Here is a 25,224-nt window from a genome sequence, read left to right on the forward strand (position 1 = left end):
CATGGCAACCGGAAGCCAGCTATTGCCCTTAAAGGGCCACTAACACACCTCACTAAACCACCAGACCTTGAAAGCAGTGGTAGGAACTGTGGTCTGGGGCTCAGGCCATGTCTGAAGTATTGTCCTGCAGAGGGAGCATTTGACACGGCAGGGGGATGACAGGGGTCACTAGAATGACCTTAGGGAGCCCTGGCTGGCTCAGTCAGAAGAGCATGCAAACCTTGATCTCCGGGTCGTGAGTTTGAGCCCCCCTTTAGATGTGGAGAGTACTGAAAAAAAAAAAAAAAAAAAAGGAATCTAAAAAAGAAAAAAAGAATGACCTTAGAAGTTGTGGCCCTGAGTCAGACATGGCCTCACGTGCATAGAACCCAGTCAGATGCCACGTGAATAGTGCTACATGTAAGAGTGATGGCGATAACAACGACAGTGACCACACACCCTTAAACCATGCTCACGGCAGGCCAGATACTGTTCTGGAGGCTGCACATACGTGATCTCATTTAATACTCAGACTAACCCTGTGGGTAGATGCTTTCCCCCCTGCACTGTATGGCTAAGAAAACTGAGGCCCCGAGAGGTTAAATGTCTTCCAGGTTGACCCAGTCAATACAGTTGACCCTTGAGCAGCACGGGTTTGAACTGCCACTTATATGTGGATATTTTTCAAGACGTATAGTACAGCACTGTAAATGTATTTTCTCTTCCTTATGATTTCTTAATAACATTTTCTCTAGCTTACTTTGTTGGAAGAGTACCGTATATAATACATATAACATACAAAATATGTGTTAATCAACCGTTTGTGTTATCTGTAAGGCTTCGGGTCGATAGTAGGCTGTTAGTAATTTTACCCGGATTTTCTTTTTTTCTTTAAACAAAATGTTAAGGCTTTTTTCCTCCCCTTGTAGCTTTATTTGTTTATTTCGAGAGAGTGAGAGAGAGCATGAGTGGGGAGGAGGAGCAGAGAGAGAGGTAGAGAGAGAGACTCTCAAGCAGGCTTCGCATGGTCAGTGCAGAGCCTGACTTGGGGCTCAAACTCATGAAACTGTGAGATCATGACCTAAGCTGGATTCAAGAGTCAGATGTTTACCTGACTGAGTCACCCAGGTGCCCCGAGAGAGAAAGAAATTTAAAAAAAATTTTTTTTTAAGTTTATTTATTTATTTTGAGAACGAGGGTACCAGTGGGGGAGGGGCTGAGAGAAGGAGACAGAATCCCAAGCAGGCTCGGCACCCTCAGCACAGAACCCAGTGCGGGGCTCCAACCCACGCACTGCGAGATCATTACCTGAACCAAGATCAAGAGTTGGATGCTTAACCAACTGCTCCACCCAGGCATCCTGAGAGAGAGAGAGAGAGAGAGAGAGAGAGAGAGAGAGAGAGAATCTTAAACAGACTCCACACCCAGTGAGGAGCCCAACGTGGGGCTCGATTCCATGCCCCTGGGATCATGACTTGAGCCAAAATCAATAGGTGCTCAACCAACTGATTCACCCAGGTGCCCCTTATGCAATGTTAAATTTTATTTACTTTTTTTAAGTTTATTTATTTATTTATTTATTTTTATCTTAAAAAATTTAATTTTTATTTTTGAGAGAGAGAGAGAGAGAGACAGAGCATGAGTCGGGGAAGGGCAGAGAGAGAGAGGGAGACATAGAATCTGAAACAGGTTCCAGGCTCTGAGCTGTCAGCACAGAGCCCAACGTGGGGCTTGAACTCCAGAAGAGTGAGATCATGACCTAAGCCGAAGTCAGACACTCTACTGACTGAGCCACCCAGGCGCCCCCATTTATTTATTTTTAGAGAGAGTGCAAGAGTGGGGGAGAGGGGCAGAGGGAGAGAGGATCTTTTTTTAAAAATCTCTCTGTGTTTTTGTTTAAAGTTGTTTTTATTTTTATTTTGAGAGAGAGAGCAAGAGAGAGAGAGAGAGAGCACGCGTGTGAGCAGGGGAGAGGCAGAGAGAGGGAGAGAGAATCCCAAGCAAGCTCTGCACTATCAGTGTAGAGCCTGATGTGGGGCTTGAACTCATGAACCAAAATGTGAGATCACAACCTCAGCTGAAGTCAGACCCTTAATCCAACTGAGCCACCCCGGTGCCCTGACAATCTTAAACAGACTCCATGCTCAGTGAGGAGCCTGACGTGGGGCTCGATACCATGCCCCTGGGATCATGACCTGAGCCAAAATCAAGAGTCAGATGCTCAACTGACTGAGCCACCCAGGCGCCCCTTAAGTTTATTTATTTATTTAAGTAGTATCTACACTCAACATGGGGCTTGACCTCATGACCCTGAGATCAAGAGTCACATGCCCCACCAACTGAACCAGCCAGGAGCTATTACTGTACCAGACTTTCAACTGTGCAGGAAAAGGGGGAGTGTCAGCCCCTCTAATCCCCACATTGTTCAAGGGTCAACTCTAATTGGAAGAGTCAGGGCTCAACTGGAGGCAGTCTGGCTCCAGGGTTAGAGAGAATTCAAAGAAAACTGAACTGTAAATAGATGATACACTGAATTCAAATGAGAGGCACTACAACATGGGTAGTGATTAGTGACAAAGACGGTAATTGCGGTCTGATATGACTCAAACCCCAGCTGTGGGCTATCTGGTCCCGACCTTGGAAGTGTTACAGTCTGCATCATAGCAGCTGTAGGAGGTTCAGCCCGATAGAGTCACAAAAAAAAAGAAAAATCTTGTTGAGAAACTTTAGTCACTTAAGTTGTTCCCCCGACCCCCACCGTAGCACTTGAGAAGGTAATCTTCAAATGTCTTCTCATAGATTATCTATTCCATTCCATTTTGGGGAGATCTATCTATCATCTCTATGAGAGAGAGAGAGGGCATGTATGAGGCCGTATGAGGCCGGGAGAGGGGCAGAGAGAGAGAATCTTTTTTTTTTAAATGTTTATTTATTAGAGAGAGAGAGAGAGAGACAGAGTGTGAGCAGGGGAGGGGCAGAGAGAGAGAAGGACACAGAATCCAAGGCAGGCTCCAGGCTCTGAACTGTTAGCATGGAGCCCGATGCGGGGCTCAAGCTCACCAACTGTGAGATCATGACCTGAGCCCAAGTAGGACGCTTAACCGACTAAGCCACCCAGGTGCCCCGGGAGAGAGAGAGAGAATCTTAAGCAAGCTTCATGCTCAGTGCAGAGCCTGATGTGGGGCTTGATCTCATGACCCTGGGATCATGACCTAAGCTGAAATCAAGAGTCTGATGCTTGACCAACCGAGTGACCCAGGCACCCCATCTTCAGGAAGATTCAGAATTATGTGTGGACCTGCTTAAGAAAATCGAACTCACGATATTAATTTTTTTGTGTGTTATATTGTGCATCTTTAGTATTTCAAGTTCTTTAAAAGAATTTGGCATGGCAGAGTGCTTAAAAGATGTCTTGAGATGCTGATTTAAATCAGGCAGTTGAATGGCAACTGGCTGGCTTGGTCGGTGGAGTGTGTGACTCTTGATCTTGGGATTGTAGGTTTGAGTCCCACGTTGGGTGTAGAGATTTCTTAAAAACAAATAAATACAACATCTTAAAATAAATAAATAAATTGAGCCACTGAATAGTTGATTTAGACTGAACGTTGAAGGTAAATTCTTACTGGGATTGTAAGTACAACCAAAACATTTTTTAAAAAACCTGAAAATTTACTATGTTTCTGTCTTTACTTCAAATCAGACTGCAATTAAAGTACTTGGGGGCTCGTTTCTCTTTTTTTAAGAGCATGGAATTCTTTCTATTTTACTTTGCCTTTTTCCAGCTTTATGAGATATAATCGGCATATATGATCAATTGCTTTTAAAAAAGAAATGGAATATCTGGAATGAATAAATACAACATAAACTGCTTAAAGCAGTTTTAATTTTGAAAAGAGGACCAATTGTTTTAAAGTTTTTAAAATGTTTTTATTTATTTTTGAGAGAGTGAGAAAGCGTGAGTGAGCTGGGGAGGGGCAGAGAGAGAGGGAGACACAGAATCCGAAGCAGGCTCCAGGCTCTGAGCTGTCAGCACAGAGCCCGACATGGGACTCAAACTCATGAACTGCGAGATCATGACCTGAGCCTAAGTTGGATGCCCAACTGATTGAGCCACCCAGGCCTGAAAAGAGGACCAATTATTAATTAAAGCCCCCCTTAAAAGTTATTATTAACATTTACTGGATGTATAATTAAAATATGGCTGATAACTTGAACTTAAACGTTTTAAAAATGCTTATGTTTAAAATTTTGCAATTTAAGAAATTGAGTATCTTTTAAAATTTTATTTATTATTATTATTTTTTAAGTAAGCTCCATGCCCAATGTGGGGCTTGAACTCACGACCCTGAGGTCAAGAGTTGCATGCTTCTGGGTGCCTGGGTGGCTCAGTCAGTTAAGCAGCTCTCATTCTCTCTCTCTCCCTCAACAATAAATAAATAAACTTAAAAAAAAAAAAAAAAGAGTTGCCTCCTCTACCAACTGAACTAGCCAGGTGCCTCTAATTTTATTATTTTTTTAATTTTACTTTGAGTGAATTCTGAATAAGCGTTTCTCTGCACATGGAGACTGCCAGGGCATTAAGAGAACACACAACTACTTTAGGAAGTAGTTTGTTAGTTCCTCAAAAAGTTAAATGTAGAGTTACCGTATGACTTAGCAATTACACTCCTAGGTCTATACCCGAGAGAACTGAAAACATCTGTCTACGCAAAAAACCTGTACCCCAGATGTTCATAGCATCGTGATTCATAACAGGCAAAAAGTGGAAACGAGTCAACTGTCTGTCAACTGACAGGTGGATAAACAAAACATGGTGCGTATATACACAATGCAGTATTATTCAGCCATTAAAAGAGTCAAGTTGTGATGCGTGCTGCAACATGAGCCTTGAGGAAATGCCACGTGAGAGGAGCAAGTCACAAGAGACCACAAAGTGTCTGATCCTATTTATGTGAACCGTCCAGAAGAGGCAACTCTGTGGAGACACAAAGTAGATCGGTGGTTGCCGAGTGTGGGTGCGGGGAGGCACGGAGTGACATCAAACAGGCACACGGTTTCTTTGGGGGACGAATGAAAATGTTCTAAAATTAGATGGTGATGGTCACAAAACAGTGAACACAAAGCCGCTGAATTGTACTCTTTGAAAGGATGGATTTTGTGGTATGTAAATTATATCTCAATAAAGTTGTTGGTAAAAAATAGAAGATTTAAATAAAATCCAAAAAAAGGCGAACCCTATTGCTTTCATATGTAAATTACACAAAGTTTGATTATTAGGACAAAGAGAAAAAAAAAGAAGCAGATTGTGGTCTCGAGGCTCTTGGAGGAGGGGTGCCCAGACAGTTCCCCTCCTTACTGCACTTCACCTCCCTCAACTCCTGACCGGAGGGGAGATTTCCTCCCAGAGCCCTCTACCCTTTCTGGAGTTTTCCCCCTACCCCCTCGCCTCTCCTTGGTCAGGCCCCTCTAGCTGCCCAGGACTCCCGCCTGCCTGTCCGCAAAGGCTCCCGCTCCTGGGAGCCCAGGTTCTCTCTCACCCTCCCCCCCCCAAATCCCTCCCCACTGTTGCTAGCTGTTTCCTGCCAGCTGCTAGGAGAGAAAGAAATTTGACAAAGTGGTTCACGGAAGGATCAACATCCAGTTTGTTAATCTAATTTTTTGAGAGGGAGAGAGAGGGCACGAGTGAATGAGGGGCAGAGAGAGAGAAGTGGGGCTCCCCCGAAGCAGGACTCGGGTTTACCTGAAGTGGGGCTTGAGCTCACAAACCGTGAGATCATGACCTGAGGCGAAGTCAGATGCTTCACAGCTGAGCCACCCAGGTGCGCTGTTAATCTTATTTTTAAACCTCTGGAAGAGATGTGCTACAGGCCCTTCTTACCATCCCCCCTTAGGGCCTGCTAGGCCAGTGGAAGGCCACATGGTTCCAGGTTGACACACCAGCTGTGTAGCCATGTTGGACAGTTGGCCTCTCTGAACCTGTGACAGGGACAGCCTGTGTCCTCCAGCCGCTGGGATGGGCTCTGTTAACAGCCGGTAACAGAGAGAGGGCTCACTCTGTGCTCAGCCCTGCAGGTGTTAACCCGTTTAATCCTCACAATCAGCTTCCAAGCCACATCCTCATTGGACGTATGACAAGCAGAGGCCCAGAAAAGGTAAGTAACGTGCCCAAGGTCACCCAGTTAATAAATCGAGAGCGTGGACCCCGATGCGGATGGGCTGTCTCCAGAGTCTGGGTTCTTAATCAGTTTGTCCTACTGTACCTGATGGACTGGCCCTAAGTTTATTAATAACAGTAAGAGGAGAGAGAGGCTGTTCACTGAACACCATTCATGTCATTTAGTTCTCCAGCGGCTCCAGAATGAGGCTCGGTGACATGAGATGCCTGTCTCACCCAGGTATGCCCAACTTTTCATGTTCATATCGACAGCTTCCTTGGTCTCCGTTCTTCCCTCAAACCCCTAAGTCTGCCCATTTGGTGTTCCCTCTCTTTTTCCTTTTCTGCCCCTAGAGACAGCCTGTGATTCAGGAAAAAATGCTATTTTTATTTTTTCAGTATTTTTTATTTATTTTTTTTTTTTTTATTAAAAAAAAAATTGGGGGGGCGGAGCCTGGGTGGTTCAGTCGGTTGAGCGTCCAACTTCGGCTCAGGTCATGATCTCGTGGTTTGTGAGTTCAAGCCCCGCCTCGGGCTCCGTGCTGACAGCTCAGAGCCTGGAGTGTGCTTTGGATTCTGTGTCCCCCTCCCTCTCACCCCACCCTGGCTTGTGTTCTGTCTCTCTCTGTCTTTCAAAAATGAATACATGTTAAAAAATTTTTTTTAAATGTTAATTTATTTTTGACAGAGAGAGACACAACATGAGCGGGGGAGGGGCAGAGAGAGGGAGACACAGAATCCGAAGTAGGCTCCAGGCTCTGCAATATCAGCACGGAGCCTGATGCGGGGCTCGAGCTCACAAACCACGAGATCATGACCTGAGCCGAAGTTGGACGCTCAACCGACTGAGCCACCCAGGCGGCCCATATTTTTTTCAGTATTTTTTAAAGTTTATTTATTTATTTTGAGAGAGAGAGCGCAGGGGAGGGACAGAGAGAGAGGAAGAGAGAGAATCCCAAGCAGGCTCTGCATTGTCAGCACAGAGCTTAATGTGGGGCCTGAACCGCTGAACCGTGAGATCATGACCTGAACTGAAACAGAGAGTCAGACACTTACTGAGCCATCCAGGTGCCCTAACTTGCTGGTTATTTTTAAAACTACATATTCAAATACCTTTGTGGCCACATACCTATGCTCTTCTATACAAGTAATTATCGCACCAGGAATCTGATGTACCATTTTCCAAAGTGACTTCATATACCTTTTCTCATCTGACTCTCCTAATAGCCTCTAGTAAGTGGGATTGTCGGTGAAGATTTATGATTATGCTGCCTTGCCTCATTTCCGGTACCAGAGTCCCTATTACTTTGGGGGACATTTTCCACACAGGGCACTTTTCAGTTGGGTCTGACACTGCCCTTCCGAGTGTGGTCATGTGACCTAACCTGGCAGTGAGAGGGGCCCTTTCCCCTGACTCCTATGATTGGTTCAGGGTCGGGCACATGACTCAAGCTGAACCAATGAAACTCAGTCTCTGGAATTACTGGAGGTTCTGCTAAGTTTGATGAACTAGTGGCCTGGAAGCCTAGCACTTAGAGATGATCTTTCCACTGCAGGGAGAAAGCCTGGCAGAGAAGGGTACCAATACAGAAGAAAACTGAGCTGAATGATAAAACTGCCCTCTGACTCTGTGGATCCAGCCGTGCCTGAAGTCACCGTGACATAATCCCACACTTCTTAATTTCACCAGCTGATAAATTTTCCTCTTAGTTTTAAGCTCCTAAGTGTTCAGTATGTCCCTCGCACCTGAAAAGGTTCTGACTTCTTCAAGGTTGTCATCTCTATGGAAAGTGGAGAAACCGAGGTCATGGAAGGGAAATTTGCCCAAGGTCACTTGGATGTTGAATGACAGAACTGGGAATGGAGCCGGAGTCCCTAAGGCTGGTGGCACCCGCTCTCTTGCAAGCAAAGGGCAGGCAGCATGGTTGTTGCCGGTCAGTTCCAGCACCTTGAAAAGCACGTGCCATCTGTCATTCGGGGTGATGCCCCAGTGGGAGGGTCACCCAAGGCTCTACAGAAATGTTTTGCCAGCCCCAGAGAACTGTCGCCAAGTGCCCCTGAAGCTGGGCTTCCCCAAAGAGACCTGGCCCTGGGGGCTTGCCCGTTCAAGACAGGAGTGATCCAGAGACAACCACAGAACACAGAGAACTTCCCTTCTTCAGGAAGGTGAGGACCATGGCCCCTTCCTCCCTGCCCACCCTAAGCGCAGTCCTGGTCCAGGATAGGGAGGCCAGTGCCAAAGTCCCTAGCTTGGGGTGAGGGGCGCCTAAGAGGGGAGGCCGAATTGTGGCCAGGTGTGGGAAAACCATGCCTTGGTCCGGCCCCGAGGAAATGTGGAACTAAGCTGGTACTTCCCAGTCGTCAGGCATGTCAGGGCCACCTCGCAGAGTTCTGCCATGCCCACAATGCCACCTGGACTTTGTTCCTCTTTCGTGAGTTGAAAACTGTGGTCACTTTGTGGAAAAAAAAATAAAAGAAATTAAAAAAAGAAAAGAAAAGAAAACTGCTATCACTTGCCAAAAACATTGGCCTCAAAGGTAAATACAATGAAAACACAACCATGGTGTTAACGTTTAACTCAAGATGGTTCACGGACGGTGCTGACCTGGAGTCTGACTCTGCTAGAACGCGTCAAGAGGGGCCGGCACCAAGGCCTTGCCCCTCAGTGCTATTCCTCTCCCTCGCTGCCAGTGGTGCACCTGTGCCTCTCAAGCTCTGGAAAACGCCAAGGGAAGCACACTGTAATCCCGAACAAGTGCACACGAGCCACGGGAGCATGTATTTATAGCACTGTTTCCGGCCAAGGCTCTTGGAGAGCAGTAACTCCAAGTTAGCAGACCTGTGACGGAGACGGGAAAGTGGGACCAGCCCTAAAGATGATCTCACTGAGTGACCAAGCCCTGGTTAAATTATTCATTCATTCAAGATTTATTGAGCGCCTACTGTGTGCTAGGCACCGTGCTAGGCGCAGAAATACAGAGATGCATTAAGATACAGTCCATGCCCTGAAAGGTTCACAGTCTAGAAGGGGAGACAAACATGTAAACAAGTAAAATACAGTGTGATAACTGCCACAAGAGAAGCATTTACAAAGAGCGAGGTAGCCTGGAGGGCGAGGGGCATGGGGGATGTCTTCCCGGAGGAGGGGGGCTTTGAGGGGGATTGTGAGAGATGAATGGGTGTTTGCCAGGCAGACAAGGCCGGAGGGGCAGGGGAAAGGCATTCCAGTCTGAAGAAAGGGCATGAGCGAAGGCACAGAGGCATGAAACTGCATGTCTTGGGGGACAGGGAACTCTATTCTGGTGGTATTGCTAGAGTTGGTACCAGAGGCTGTGGCTGGAGAGGGAGGCAGAGGCGGGACGATGAAGGGAAGCTGAAGGGAGGGGTCGTCTCCGAGTCTCAGCAGAGGTGAGTGGAGCCCGAGGGAAGGCTTGCACACAGGAAGCCAAGGCTCCTGGTTGACCCGAGGTATGCCCGCTCGAGGACCTTATGGTTCCTCTCTTTGGCTCCAGAAGGACTTGGACTAGAGACCAGAGGAGAGGCTGAGCTGGGGGAAAGGCCCAGGCCCTGGGGTCCTGGAAGCCGCCACTCTGACAGCAGTCTGCTCCCAGACTTCTGACTTCTGCGCTCTGCTGCGCAGACCCCCCACCCCCAGCCAGGGTGGGACCAAGGATCAAATGAGAAATGACATGGGGATGTTCTTGGCAAACTGCAGAGGCCCAGATGAATAATGTCTTTATAACTAAAAGCAGAGCGGGACTGAGAGGATAAAGGAGTTAGAGCAAGGCAGAAGTTCCTAAGAACAAGGACCGTCAGGAGAAAACTGCCGTGGCCAGGGCGGAAGATGGCTTTCTCTCCCCTGGAAAGGGGAGTCCTTTGGGCCCCAGGCAGGGGCGGAGGCCTGCTGCACGAGGAGACTGTGGGGCTGCAATCCCAGCTTCCTGTGTCTCCTCAGCCTGAGGTCGCACTTTCCAGTTTCCGTGGCAACCAGGACCCTCCCTTTTCCAGGCTGTAGGGGAGTCACTGAGGCCGAGATTGTCCAGACAGCCAGACTTCCAGCCCTTTCATCTTTCCCAGAAATGGCTGTTTGAAAAATGCTTTTGTGGGGGGGGGGGGGGGGAGGGGCGGGCTGGGGGGAGGCTTGGGGAGGAGGGCCAGTGTCTCAGGACACCAGAGCCCAGCTCCCCCTCTGAGTGACCGCTTTTCCAAGGCACCACACCTCAGGCCACTTTGGGGGACCATCTTTCCCAACCCTGGATGGGAGAAGGGGGAAGATGACCCCTCACTGCCCGGGCAGGAACAGGGCAGGAGAGGAGGCACCCTCGCAGCTGGCTCTGGAGATGTCCCAAGGCTCCGCCTTTCCTCTCGCCCCGGATAACTCAGCCTCACCCGGTGGGGTCTCCAAGCCTTCCACCAGCCTCCTCCTCCTCCGTCTCACATCCTCATCACCTCGACCCTCCTCCCCTGACAGTGCTGGGACTGATGCCCGCCGTGGGCGCCGGTGGAGGTGGCGGGTGGTAGCGATGAGAGGGATGGTGTGGTGCGGGCGATGGGTGGCCTCCCCGCCACGGGGGGGGGGGGGGGGAGGGCTGGGATGGGGTGGGGGCTGTCACTTGCTCTTGTGCAGGTCCTTCAGCCGGCGGAGCTTCTCCAGGAGCTCGGCCCGGGAGTAGCTGTCGTCCCCAGTGGGGCCCGGGCCTGGCCCCAGGGCCTCCTGCAGCACCAGGCAGTGGGTCCTCAGGAATGGGTTGTAGGAGCGCTCTTCTCCCAGGGTGGACGGGCACTGTGGGACGAGAGGCACCAGGTTGAGCGGAGAGAATCTGGAAAATAGACCCAGTCAGGGAAGCCTCCCCACTCCCTACCCTGTCTCAGGGTCCAGGAGGCCTCGCTTGAAGGCCTGTGAACGGAGCCCCCCCTCCCCCGTCAGAGCTCTGGGGAGGGGCCTGCAGGCCCCAGCTCAGCAGAGAGGGGCTCCTGCTGGGGAGTGCCCTGGGGCCCCTCCTGGACCCAAGCCCCCACCGTGCTCTTGCGCTCCATCCGCTGCCTCTGCACCCACTGCATCTTCCTCTCCCGGGCCAGGTTCTCGGGCTCGACCACACCCGCAAAGCCCAGGTTCTCCTCCGCGTACTCGTGACCTGAGGACCACCACGGGGGCAGAGAGCAGGACACACAGAGATTGGTGGTGGGGTCAGAGAATGTCCTCCCTACCCACCGGCCTCTGGGCACCTGACAACCAGGGGGAGGCGTGGCCCTTCCAGGAAAGCCCCAGCCACACGGAGCTGCTCCTCTGAATGTGGGCACAGGTCAGCCATGAGTGAAGGGGCAGAAGCAGTTCAGGGGGGAAAACCACCAGACCTGGAGTCGGGAGACCTGCATCCTAGCCCTGACTCTGCCCCTGCCCAGCTGTGCAACCTCGGCCAAATCGTGGCACCTCTCTGAGCCACAATTTTCTCATTTGGCAAGTGGAGAAAACAAACTATAATGCTACTAGAACACAGATGTGTCCCCGGTGCCTAGAACAGAGCCTGGCACATGTTAGGTGTTCAATAAAGCACTTGTCAAATGAATGGATGGATAAATATATGGTTTGAGGATTAATTGACATGTTAGTGATGCGTTTTAGAAACTATGGATATCCGATGTGTGTGTGTGTGTGTGTGTGTGTGTGTGTAGGGACATGCGGTGTCTGTATGGATGGACAAATGGACATTCAACGTACATGCATGGGGAGGATAGATCTGGATGCGTGCAGAGTAGATTCACTGACTTCTCTGATAAGCAAAGGCTATTTTCTGTTCTAGGCTCTAGCTATAAAATATCAGCCCTGTCTCTGAGATGCACCAGGGCCTACAGGGCTCCCAGGAGGCAGAGGGCTGGCTGTCAGGGGCAGTTAGTGTGAGAAGCAGAGGCATTCAGAGCCAGTGCTCCAAAATGAAGGGCGCTCTGCCCTGACTGCTAGAATTGGCTCCCCGGAGCCATCAGAGGTGGAGTTGCGTCACCTCCGGGCCCGAAGCTGGGTGGGCTGGGACTCTAGGGGGAGTGAGGGAGGAGTGGAGGGGCACCTCACCGGGCCACAGCAGAGTGTCATCCCCCAGCCCCAGCACCGTGTCCAGGGAGCTCAGCATGGTCTCTGCAGTGCCCTCAAAGGTCCGTCCTGGTGAGGGTCGGCGGGTATGTTACGAGATACAAGGAGAACACAGCTTGGCGTAAGTAAGAGGGGTGGGGACCAGCTTGCAGAGCTGGGACTGGCCAGCAGCCCTAGCCTTGCCCCTGCCATACCCACTCCCCCAGGCTTCCGTGCCGTCCTTCCACTGGATGCTGAGCCCACATATTCACTCCCCAACCAGACCTGTTTGAAGCCTCTGTTGCATATACTGACATGTGGGTGGGGAGGGGGTACAGAACCTTCAGGCTGAGTTCTAAGGGCCCCAAGCACAGCTGGTGTGGGGTTGCTCTTTTCCACGGAGCACTTTTTTCTTTGCCAGTGCTGCCCTTTGAGACTCCGTGCAGCCTGGGACTGTGGTCCTCCCCCACCCATGGTTTACCCTCTCATTTGGAGGTTCTCCACTTTTTGTAACCAGTCTCTCCAGTGACTGTATCAGAGAACTAGGCTTCACGGTGGAAACAAATACCCTGTGAGGTCTGTACTCAGTTACCGGTGTTGTCTCATTCTGTCCATCCCCTGTGGGAAGTTGAAGGTATTAAAAAAAAGGGGGGGGGGCTAATACAGATGGGAGTAACTGTCAAGGCAATATCTGTGCAAAGTTTTAATGCACTGCATGGGACTGTGGCTGTCCTTGGGTCCCTGTCCTGACCTCTCCCCCTCCTTTCTGGCCCCTCCTCCTGCTTCCCTTTTGGGGGAACTCACCACAGCCAGAGAGGAAGAGCAGGTCCCCTGAGAAGAGGCAGGAGGGACCCTTGTAGGGCTCCCCATCCAGCAGGTAGACCAGATGGCCTTGCGTGTGGCCAGGGGTGGCCAGGGCCCGGATCTGGAGCCGTCCCACGCTAACTACATCTTGATGACACAGGGGACTGAGAAGCAAGGCAATAGCGGAGAGAAGGTACTAGAGCTTGGGATGTGCTGCTCCTTGTCCCACCCTAAGCCCAAGGAACTTCCACACCAAAGAGGGAAGGCACCCATGATGCCCAGGGCTTCAGATCCAAACCCTCGCCTCTTCCTCTTTTGGGGACCGTGGCTGGATGAGTTGGGGGGTGGGTAGTGCCAGTCTTCAGATGGGCTCTGATCTGCCCTCTAAGGGTGAGGAAGGGCATCAGCAAAGACCCAACTGCTGGCAATCCTGCGATCCTCGACTGAAGGGTGGGGTGCGGGAAAGGGCCCACGGAAGGACCATCCACCCTGGGGTCAGGGACTTACTGGGTGAGGTAGGGGATGCCGTCCTGAGGGCTCCCATACACCCGACAGTCCTGGTGCCGCCGGCTGAGGTCACGGTTCCCTCCACTGTGGTCCCTGTGGGATGGCAGAGACAGGCAGGGACTCTGAGGGGCAATGGTACTAGGCCTCCTTGCCTTCCTCTTTCCAGATCTCCAGGCCTTTGGGCACTGAGCCCCGGGCTTCTGAAGTGAGCCAAGCTGTCCACACCTCTAGGCCTTTGCTCAAGCTGTTCCCCTGCTCAGAAGGTCATCCCCGCGACTTGCCACCCCTCCCTTCTGTCACCCAGCCAATGCCAACCGATCTTTCTGGCCTCTCTCAGCTCCAGGGTCATCAGCCTCTAGTCTCTCCAAGTGGACCTGGTCACACTTCACCAAGTGCCCCCTACTTCCTGCACCTTGTGCCAAGTGCCACCTAAATGTTTGTCATCGTTGTACACTGTCATGTGGGGCTGTCTCCCCCACTAGATTATAATCTCTTTGAGGAAAGAACTCACGAGTTCTGCCCACGTCCCAAGCACAGCAGGCATCTACTACATGCCCACGGAATGAGAGATAAATGCCTGCCCTGCCCTCCTCTAGGGCTTTAGGAGTCTGATAAGTGCAGGGTGGGAGACCCGCCCCTTCCCTCCTTCTCTGCTGATGCCCTGGTGGCTTTAGGAAGAAAGTGGGTGTCCGCTCATCCTGACTCCCGGTCCCCCAGCCCAGCCTGTCCTCCCTAGGTCCAGTCCCAACAAGCCCGCCGGGGCCAGGGTCGGCCAGGGAAGGTCATCCATACCCAGATGCTACCCCAGTCCCTTACCAGTGCTTGTGAGTGCAGAGGATGGCAACCAAATCAACGCCCTCCTTTTCAATGGAAGCCTGGGGGAGAGAGAGGAGGTACTGAGACTGAGGAGTGGTGTGCAGAGAGGGACAGGGGTGCAGGTGCTGGCTGCAGAGGGGGCAGCAGGGAGGATGAGGGACAGGGAGGTGATGGAGCTAGAGGATGAGAGGATGAGAGGAGCTAGAGGATGGAGCTAGGGGGGAGGGGGGAAGCTGAGACTGAGCAAGGGCAATGGGGGGAGGGGGGGAGGTGGAGACCCGAGGTGCGTAAACACACAGATATAGCCACATACAGCGAAATCAGAAATGGGAAGGAAAGATGGAGAGATCCAGACACTGACAGACACAGATGAGGAGAGAAGAAAGACGGTCAGAAAGGGGCCACAGAGAGTGAGAGGCAGAAGACACCTCAGACCATGGTCCTGAGTCAGCATCCCTCTCCCTGTGGCTCAGATCCCCCACGGCTGTCCTCCCCCCATCCCAGCCATGCCCTGGACACTGGCCCTTAACCCCGCTGTGGTTGTGGGGGTCTATGTGTGAGGGCATGTGCAAGGGGACACATTCCACTGGCAGAGGGATCAGGGTCAGCCCCTCTCTGGTGACACCAGGTACCCCTGCCCCCCCCGCCCCTCCCCTCACCTGTACAGCCTGAGGGTCAGAGGGGTCCACAACCACAGCCAGCCGGGCCTGGGTGTCGATGATGAGGTAGCTGTAGTTGTCTGAGAGGACGGGGATGGGAAGCACCTTCACTCCTGGGGGACAGAGATGGGCTGTGGACAGGGTGACGCGAAGGGAGCCCAGCAGCCAGGGGCGTGTGATGGGGCATAGGCAGGGAGGGTGGGTGGGCACAGCCTGGGGCGATGGTGGCCCCGGGGCAGCCAGAGCTCACCGTTGAAGAGACGGGGCTGGGTTCTGGAGTGGCCTTTGGGGTAGCGATTCCGAGCCCTGCGCAGCTGCTGGCGGTAGAAGAGGTACCCGAGCCAAGTGCGGGTGTACAGGCTGTACCTGCGGGGCGGGATGTCTGTGCTCAGCCCCGCCCCTGCACGTGGTCGTGGGGCCCTCGGAGATGCCCAGGTCCCACGTGTCCACTCCCTTGGCCACGCCCCCCCCTCCCCCCGGGCAGCGCACCGCACCGCACCGCTACCATTATCGGGTGCCTACTGTTTGCCCTGCTCAGTACACTGCTGTGATGGACACACCCCGAGCCCCAGGCCCATCAGGGGCGATGTGAGCTGAAGGATTCACAGAGGGGACTCAGAGGGGACTCAGAGGGGACTCAGAGGGGAGGGGGTTATTCCACGAGAAGGGTGGACGCGTTAGGAAGCTGAAATGAGGTGTAAAAAGTGTTTCCGGAGAGCAGTGGTGCATCACAATCACGCCTGGGAGTTAAAACATATTCTTTGCCCCATCCCCAGCCTTCGGGACTCAGCAGGTCTGGGGCGGGGCCTGGGAATTTGCATTTCTAACGAGCTCCAGGTGATGCTTGTTGCTGCTGGTCCAGGGACCAAACTTTGAGAGCCACTGGGGTAGAGGAAACAACAGGCCAGGCCCAGAGGCTGCAGACAGCAGCGCGCTCTCCTTTGCGGAACTATAGAAAGTTCTGTCTGGCTGTCTGGTGGAGGAAGCAGGGAGAGGTAGGCTGGACGGTCTGACCACACTCCCTCCCCCCTCCCGCCACGATTTCAGGCCATCCCACGCGCTGCACAGAGAAAGGAAAAGGCGACAAGTCAGCACAAACAACAGAGGGGACTTGTGAGTGACAGAGGCCTCCAAACACAGGACACGGGCAGGCAGGGCAAGCTTCACGGGCGTGTGACCTGTACGGTCACCTAAGTCCCCTGCGCTCGGCTTAGCGCTCCGTGGTCACCATCTTGAAGCTCTTCATGATTTTTTCTTAGAACTTGTGTCCTGCAAGTGAAGCCTGACAAGGGAACAGGCGGTGGGTGGAGGAGATGACAGAGCACGTGTGCGCTCTGTCCCAACTGCCCCGCACCCATACCGCGTGCGCGGTGCCCACAGCCGGGGCTTCTGGTGCATCCGTCATGGTGGGCATTCGGACTCCAAGTGGTTACAAGGTGAGTACACACCTATGACTAAGGGGCACACCGGCTGGCCCGAGAGGCCACACCTTGGCCCAAACCAGAATTGGCTTTAAATGCAGAAGGAAGTTAGTGGCATTCTAAGAAACACCAATGACCAAGAAACCCTGTCCATCCTTTCTCACTCGTGTTATTACCCTGTATGATCCGATCACTTACGCTGTAAAAGATGCTACAGAAGGGAAAGGAAAGAGGGTAACCTATCTGTCCCATCTTTTCTGTCCTCCCTCGCTCCTGAGTGAGCTGAAGGCCGACAGAGCTGGCAGAATGCGTGTGTGTCAAAAGGGATAGAAACAGGTAACTTCGTTTTGTGCGGCATTTTCCACTGCTCAGGTAAGAACAAAACACATTATCTGCGTACACGCTAAGAAATGTGAATTACGTAGTTTCAGTGATTTCATACGTGACTTAAATGTCATTTAAGGCTAAGGCAAAAGGCAAAATTCATGTTAATGACTCAGATTTTTAATTTTTCTTTACTTAGAATGACATTAAGTAGCAAACTAAAAATATGAGGACAGGTCAAAAGAGAAATTGTAGAAGAAAGGAAAAGCTTATTATATTTTAGTACCTTTCATGGCACCTTTTTCCTGCTCTTTGAACAAAAGGCTCCAAATTCCATTTTACATCAGGCCCTGCAAATAATGTGAGCAGCCCAGCTGGCTCAGATCGAGCCACCTGGAGCTGTCCCACATGCTGGCCTCTCTGAAGGGAAAATGGACGTAGGCTGGGGTGGTCAGGTGCTGGGAGGGCGGGTGGGGGCTTCCAAAAGCCTCTGTGCCAATGTTTAGGGTTGTACAGCAAGTCAGAAGAGGGGCAGAGATTCTGGCTGATTAAGCCTGGGACAGAGAGTTCGAGGTACAGGGTGGGGGGGTCGATAATGCACCCTAAATCTCTACAGAGATTTGCTGTGTTTCTGTTGGGGTGGTGGGGGCAGGGGCAGCCGCTCTTCAGGCCCCCCTTTGGGAAGAGCTGGCTGATTTGTATACACGTGCTTCAAAAACCAAGCAGGTTTCCTCGATTTTGCCAGAGTTTGATCATTGCGATCCCTGCTCTGGGTACCCACACACGTGTGCAGGTTGGGATTTGGATACACCACGGGAGGGTCTGGCCATGCTTTCTGTGTCTGGATGTGCAGTTTTCATAGGCCCCCCCCCTCTGTTGTGCTTTCAAATCAGCTCCAGCCGCTTCACACTTTTATGCATTTAACCATGTTTAGTGAGGCCTTTGCTCTTAGCCTGCTTTGGGCGCACAGTGAGTAAGGCAGAGTCACCGCCCTCTAGCAGCTTATATTCTAGTGGGACAGACAGGAGAATAAAGACATGTCAAGTCAAAGTGACAAAATAAAACCGGGCAACAGAACAGAGAATGATGACATCAAGGGAAGGCCTCTCTGGAGGGTAACGTTTCCAAGAAGTGAGGGAGCATGCTGTGTCAGAATGTGGGGAAGGCTCACCCAGAACTGGACAGACCGGAAGTGTAAAAGTCCCCAGAGGGAGGAAGGGAGCCAGCTGGCAGGGGCTGCTGATTCTCTGTGCCTCTGAGAGAGGATTGGTTGGGACAACGTAAATAGAATCAGTGAGACAACTGGAAAGATTTCAGTAAGGTCTGGAGGGTAGTTAAAGAGTTTCTATGGGTGTCAATTTCTTGGTTCCGCTAATTGTCTGTGGTTATGGAAGACGTCACATTCAGGGGAGCAGGGTGAGAGGTGTATAGGAATCCCGTGAGCTATTTTTGCAAGTCTGAAATTATTTCAAAGTGAAAACTTACAAAATAATAAATCAGGGAATAAAATCACCCTTTCCTCTGTGCCCCGACACCACCTCGCATCTGTGCTTGGAGTCCTGTTCCTGACTTCATTTCTTCCTACTAAGGCTTATGGAAAGCGTGGGGGCCCTGGGTTCCAGTCATGGCTTGGCTCCCCCAGCCCAGTGTCCTTGGGCAAGTTATTGGTCTCTTAGATTGGGCTCCTCATCTATAAAGTGGTGATACCATGACTTATTTAGTTCTGCGGGCCTGCGTGAAAATTCAGTGACATAAGACAAGATAACAAATGTTAACAGTCAGTTGAGGGCCTGGTGGGGGGAAGGCTCAGCAACTGTCGCTTCCTTCCCGAATTCAGCTGGGCACCCCTCACAGCTGTTAGAACGTGGTTGTCCACATTTGGGAGGGACCTGATAAATGTTCCCTTGTCTTCCTTATTGGATGCTTATTATATGTGCTTGATTTCCCAGCGAAGGTCAAGATCCACAAAGGGAGGGACTGTGCCCTGAGAGGCTGCCGTGAACAAGGCCGCTTTCTTTCATTTACTCTTTTCAGCAACTATTTCCTGCACGTGCTGGACATGGTGCAGACGGCGGAGAGCAAGGCAGGGCCCTGCCAACATAGAGAGGGGAGTGGCCAACTGACACCAACCCAGGAAACAAATCAATCGCAAGCAAGCGAGCTAACTGCAGTGGTGGAAGAGGGCAGCAGAGGGGAGCCCGTCTTACTGGAGACAGGGTGCTCAGGGAAGGCCTGTCTCTTCTCTGAGGGTCACAAATGAGCTGGGAATGGAAATCAGAGAGGGAGTGCAGACTGTCTGGGTGATGCAGCAGCACTAAGGCCCCGAAGCAAGCAGGAGTGGGGCATGTTCTGGGAGTTGCCAGGAGGTCTCAGGAGTCTCTAGGCAGGGCCAGAGGGATGGAGAGTGTCAGGGGAGGGGTCAGAGGGGTGGGCAGGGCCAGGCAGTGGAAGGGAGCAGGAAACTGCTGGTGGTTTTTATTTTTTTTAATGTTTATTTATTTATTTTGAGAGACAGCGAGTGGGGAGAGGGGCAGAGAGAGAGGGAGACAGAATCCCAAACGGGGGGGGGGGGGCTGAGGGGGGAGGGCTGTGCACCATCAGCAGGGAGGCCTATGCAGAGCTCGAACCCACAAACTGTGAGATCATGACCTGAACCGAAATCAAGAGTTGGACGCTTAACCGATTGAGCCACCCAGGTACCCCAATTGCTGGTGGTTCTTAAAGCGGGGAGGCACATGCTCTGACTTCCCTTTCTGGGAGCTTGCCGGCCTGCAGTGTTGGAGGGAGCCGTTTAAGGGAGCAGGGTAGAGGAGTGGGGAGATGGAGAAAGTTGGGAATGGACGCCAGGCCTGAGACCTGTGCCCTGCTTGGCTGTGGGAGAGAGGGACAAGGTGGCCCTTATGGGCCTGAGTCTAGATCACTGTCCAGAGCAGGGGAAGGACCTGGGGTGGGGGCAAGGACCTAGTGACTGCTGGGATCCTGTCCTCAGGCCTGCTCTTCCCCTGACAGTGACCCCCACGTGACTCTCTCCAGTCCCAGAGTTGTGGCTTCTTCTTCATCTGCCTCCTGTGCTGGCTGGGTGTCATGATCACTGGGGTCTGAAACCATGCTCGTCAGCCCCTCCCACCATGTCTTCTCTCTCTGGGAAAGGCCCCGTCATCCTCCCAGTGGCACAGCTTAGGCCACCACTTCACCCTGTCCCTGCCACATGCTACCAAAACAGAACCCTCTCAGTTTTGCTCCCCCCAACCCCAAGACGGGCTGCCCCAGGGAAGAGGCCCCAGAAGCTCTTCACGAGGCCCGTACGAAAGCCTCCTTTCCTCAGCTCTCTGCCTCTGAATCAAACCGTAAACCACTGGAAAAATGTAAGTTCCTAAAACGCCACCTTTGAATGAGTCCTGCTCCTGCTCAAAAGCCTTCGCTGGCTCCCCACTGGTGACAGGAGAGTGTCACCACACGATCATCCGGAGCACCAGGTCTCACTCAACGTGCACAAAGCTCAAACACACAGCATTAAACTAACAGGCAAACTGTAGGGAAAACAGACAATTTGACAATAGTTATTAAAAATGCCGAAGCACACCAAACCATTATCTGTACTGTTTGGGGATACAGATGTATGTAGTCAGAGAATAAAGGCATCTGAGCGTATGGTCAACGTGCAGGTTAGCAGGCTTCCTTCGGAGGCAGGAAGGAAGTAGGCTGCGGGGGTGGCCACAGGGACTTCACAGTGTCAGTAATATTTTGTTCCTTAAGCTAGGCGGTGGGGGTGGAGGTTGTTATATTATCCATCTTCTTTTGAATGCCTGAAATAACTCATTAAATTTTCAAGCTACCTTCCTGCCTCAGCTCCTGCAGGTCTCTGGCCTCGAGTACCCTCCAGGCCTTCTCCTCTTACTGGAATCCTAAGTATCCTTCAGGACTCTGCTCAAACCCACCCTGATTACCCCAGCAGAAAGCCACTTTCCTCTGCTCCATCTAGAACATTCAGCTTCACCCCCCATCACCCCACCCTCACCCCTGGGGGTGGCAGGAGCTGAGCCCCTCAGTGGCAGGGAACTTATCGACTTCTATCCGGTGTCTAATCAGTGAGTGCCATGCATGGGGGAGGCAGACTTGGCTGGTGACCCAGCCTGCTCCTCGTGGCTCCTCCGGACCCCCCTGGGAGGCCCCCTGCACTAGTAGAGCACAGAACTGGCACTCAGAAAATGCTGGCTGAATGCCCAGGAAAGGCTGGGGCGGGGGGGGGGGGGGGGGGGGGCAAACATCCAGGTGTTAAAGTGACTGGAATGGAAGGTGTTCCTTCAGCTCAGTGGGCCCCAGGCCTGGCTGTGGACCCTGTGAAGCCCAGTGGGGGCTTGTGGGGCCCAAGTTTCAACCACCTCTGCCCCTCCCCCGCTCCCCCACCTGCCTCTCAAGTCCCCCCCCCACCCCTGCTGCACCCACGCACCTGGCCAAGCAAGGTGCTCTGAGAAGCGGGTCACTAGACTCAAAGACATGGGTGGGGTGTGTTACAAGGCACAAAATCCCAGCTGCCCAGCTGCCCAGACCCTGGGGTCTGGACCCAGGGCCCCTGAATGGAGGAGCTGGAGGAAGCACTGGATGGGGGTCTGCACAGGCAGGTTAACTATTGTCAGATCATCTGTTTTCCCCACAGTGTGTCTGTCAGTTTAAAGTTGTGTGTTTGAGCTCTGGAGCTCACTGGTCCATTCTTCCCCAACGTCACCTCAGGGCAGCCCAGGCTGAGTGAGGTGCCTCCCATCAATCCCATCCAGTCGGCCTCCAAGCGACCTGGAGGCAGCTGCTACCAATCTTCCATTTCATAGACAAGGACACTGAAGCCCGGAAAGGTGGGGAGGGGGCCGCCCATGATCACACCAAGGCCAGCGGTGGGGCACAGATTCATCCCCGGCAGCCTGATCCTGGAGTACACACCCTTGACCGCTAGAATCCGCACCCCCCCAAACCCAAATCAGGAGGAAGAATGATATGAGTGGGCCTGAACTATTTTGGGGCAGACCCAACTCCTCTGAGGGCCTCTGCTGACAAAAATGCCACGTTAGGGTCACTTTCAGTGACCCAGACACACAACCCAGGATCTGGCCACTGGAACCTCTTGGATCCCTGGTTTTAGCCTTTTTGAGACTCAGACTTGGGCCGAACTTATTACATGTGTGGCATTTTACCGATGAATGCAGAGGGTCCGAGACCCCATAGGCCTCAGGGTAAGACACCCTAAACTGGAGAATCCTGAAGGCCCCTTTCAAATCTTGACTGATTCCTAATCCTGGATGTATGACTGGGTTGATGGTTCCATGGGTAGCATCATGCACCAGGTGCAGAAGAGTGGGAAGGCAGAACAGACCCTGGCCAGGAAATGTGAAGCACTTACTGGGAAGAACCAGTCCTATCTCCTAGCCTCCCACCTAGCCGGAAGTCACTGCCCCATATAATGGGCCCCTACAGCTTCCTTTCTTCTGTTGCCAGAGGCAAGAAGCAGGAACTCACTCCCCAAGCCTCAGTTTCCTTCTCAGTGAAACCGGGTGCTCCTCCTCCTTGAAAGAGCAGCTCAGCCCCGAAAGGTCACATGATTTACAAGATGATGTGGACACCCCAGGGCTGATGTGGGATTCAAATTCTCTGCCATGGGGTTCCCAGGCATTGTCAGGAAGCTGGGATGTATGCGTGCCTTGGGCAGCTGCATCAGAGTGATCTGGGGTTGCTGGTTAAACAAGAAGATTCTTAAGATTCTTACCTTTTCCTCTTCTGCCTGCACCCCCACCCCCACCCAGATTCTCATCCAGCAGTTATGGGGCCCAGAACTACTCACTGTCACCTCACCAAAAAGAAAAGAAAGTTCCTGGGGCTCCTGGGTGGCTCAGTCGGTTAGGCATCCGACTTCAGCTCAGGTTACGATTTCGAGGCCGGCCGTCGGGCTCTGGCTGATGGCTCAGAGCCTGGAGCCTGCTTTGGATTCTGTGTCTCCCTCTCTCTCTGCTCCTCCCCCATTCATGCTCTGTCTCTCTCTGTCTCAAAAATAAATAAACGTAAAAAAAAAAAATTAAAAAAAAAAGAAAAGAAAGTTCCTTAATTGGTCCTCTGGGACTTAGAAAAACCGCTGTGCAGATTGGGGAGGGGGGAGGGGGAAGGGGGAGAGGGGAGAGGGGAGAGGGGGACAGCCTGCCTCGGGTGATTCCCTGCAGTTGCCCTGAGGGGTCAGGGGGGTCAGGGCTGGGACACAGCAACAGCCACCCCAGTGAGGGCTCACTGGCACACCTTTCACTCCCAGCTGCACTGAACAGAGTGTGGCTTCTCTGGCTTCTGAGTCTGCACTTCCAGCCCCTTGGGAGGCCCCATGGGGCCTCAGCTGGGGACTGAGACACAACCCCTTCCCACCCCCCCCTCAGACACCCAGGGAGAACACACAATGGAGCTCTTCTTTCCCTCCTCCCTCGGGCAGTCTCCCTATCCCTGGCGAGAGAGGCCTGAGGGCTCTCGTTAGCTCTCCCATCTAGCCCGGGCCCCAGACTCCACTGGGACCCGATGGGCAAGCCCAGGTGGCTGAGGCCTCTGGTCAAGAGGTCCTTTGGGCATCTGCCCTCCGATCCCCCAGGACCCAACTTGCCCCAGGCTTTGCGTCTGACCTGACGCTCTTTATGAAACCAAACCCAGAAACGCTGTCTGAGGGCGCTGTCTGAGGGCCGAGGGGCCTGGAAGGCGACCAGGGCACAGAGCTGTGCTGGAACAGGCCTGCTCCCAGGACCCTTAGGAACAGAAAGAGGCTCAATGTTTTACGCTTTCTCAAAACTGAGGAAACTGAAGTTAATGAGACAGCTAAAATGGCCCTAGAGAGTGAGTTTCCTGAAGCTGCCAGCATGCCTGGTGGGGGGGGGGGGGGGGCGGGGAGAGAGTTCTCCATGCCCAGGAGAGGGGCAGTACCTGCACGTGGTCAAAACAGGCCTGCCCTGGGGTGCCTGGGTGGCTCAGTCAGTTAAGCGTTTGACGGGCTCAGGTCGTGATCTCACAGTTTATGGGTTCGAGCCCCGCATCGGGCTCTGTGCTGACAGCTCAGAGCCTGGAGCCTGCTTTGGATTCTCTCTCTCTCTCTCTCTCTCTCTCTCTCTCTCTCTGCCTTTCCCCACCTTGTGCACTCTCTCTTTCAATAATAAATACATAAACTTAAAAAAACAAACAAACAATGGGGCGCCTGGGTGGCTCAGTCGGTTAAGCGTCCGACTTCAGCTCAGATCACGATCTCGCGGTCCGCGAGTTCGAGCCCCGCGTCGGGCTCTGGGCTGATGGCTCGGAGCCTGGAGCTTGCTTCCGATTCTGTGTCTCCCTCTCTCTCTGCCCCTCCCCCATTCATGCTGTGTCTCTCTCTGTCTCAAAAATAAATAAACGTTAAAAAAAATTTAAAACAAACAAACAAACAAAAAACAAGCCTGCCTGGGAGACCACGGGGCCTATCTCCAGTCTCTATGCCTGTCCCGGGTTGGGCTTCTGCAGCCTTCACAGCCCTCTCAGGACTCCATCCATCCCCCCCAGAGGGAGGAGAAGTCACTGCTGAGGGCTCTCAGGGAGGACCAGAGGCACAGCCATTGTTGGAGGCCTCTTGGCCATGTCTCCCTGCCTATAATCCCTGCCAAGAACCCTGGGTTTTGTGTGATTTGGATTCTGGTCTGTTTCAGCTTTCCCCTGCTGGATGAGGGAGACCTCATCCCAATGCCAGGCCCTCTTGATTCAGTCCTGCTCCCTGGGCTTGGAGTCCAGTGGGGGAATTCAGATCTGGGAACACCTAATGCAAGAACAAGCAAGAGTGTGTAATGAAAGCTCTAAGGGGGATGCCAGTGCCAAGGGTCACGACAGAGGCAGAGATGAATTTTGACTGGGGAGCAAGGGCAGGCTTCATGGAAAAGATGGCACGGGGGCCAAGCTTTTCATTCATTCCAAAAACTTGTAACAAGGGCCACCTCTGTGCCAGGCACTGTTCTGGGAGCTGAGATACAGGAGTGAAAGGAGATTCTTCCCTCGTGTGGCTCATATTCTGGTTGGGGGAGAAAACCAATAAACATATAGACATGTCAATATATAGGATGTCATATGGTGATACGTACTATGGAGAACAATAAAGCAGGGCAGAGGGGATAGAGTACAGGGGTGTGAGTGCTGCTATTTTTACAGGGGGTGGTCAGGGCAGGACTCCCCAGTAAGGTGAAGTTTGGGCAGAGAGCTGAAGGGAGTGGGGCAGCAAACCATGTGGCCATCAGGGGGAAGAAGGTTCTAGTGAGAGAGAACAGCAGTGGCAGGGCACAGAGGTAACCCTGTCTTGGAATGTTCCGGGAAGAGTGAAGTGGCCGACTGGGCAGAATGAGCAAGGTGAACAGCATACCAGGTGAGGTGGGGGATGGGCTGCTCTCAGAGGGCCTTTAAGCCATTCTGGAGGGATCTGAGCAGAGAAGCGGCACATTTCTAACGTAAATCTTAACGGTTTTGTCC

At 52.5% G+C, this 25,224-nt stretch overlaps 1 protein-coding gene across 6 annotated transcripts in view; it reads right to left on the reverse strand.

Moving 5' to 3' along the window:
- Positions 1-9,037: 9,037 nt before the first annotated feature.
- The window catches only part of PNKD (PNKD metallo-beta-lactamase domain containing), a 60,537-nt gene continuing 44,350 nt past the window's right edge, over positions 9,038-25,224 (reverse strand). For 3 of the 6 annotated variants that reach the window (XM_058705177.1, XM_058705218.1, XM_058705208.1), the window contains 9 exons: positions 15,234-15,349; positions 14,984-15,114; positions 14,325-14,383; positions 13,509-13,601; positions 13,002-13,165; positions 12,201-12,287; positions 11,153-11,268; positions 10,102-10,916; positions 9,038-10,050 (listed from right to left, as the gene is read on the reverse strand). In XM_058705177.1, the coding sequence (XP_058561160.1) occupies positions 10,743-10,916; positions 11,153-11,268; positions 12,201-12,287; positions 13,002-13,165; positions 13,509-13,601; positions 14,325-14,383; positions 14,984-15,114; positions 15,234-15,349 (940 nt within the window). In that variant the 3' untranslated portion in view covers positions 9,038-10,050; positions 10,102-10,742. The remainder of the gene's footprint in view (positions 10,051-10,101; positions 10,917-11,152; positions 11,269-12,200; positions 12,288-13,001; positions 13,166-13,508; positions 13,602-14,324; positions 14,384-14,983; positions 15,115-15,233; positions 15,350-25,224) is intronic. The other 3 variants (XM_058705188.1, XM_058705210.1, XM_058705198.1) reach the window with 2 other exon arrangements.

The sequence above is a fragment of the Neofelis nebulosa genome, chromosome 2 (genome assembly GCF_028018385.1).
Source record: "Neofelis nebulosa isolate mNeoNeb1 chromosome 2, mNeoNeb1.pri, whole genome shotgun sequence".
NCBI lineage: Eukaryota > Metazoa > Chordata > Mammalia > Carnivora > Felidae > Neofelis > Neofelis nebulosa.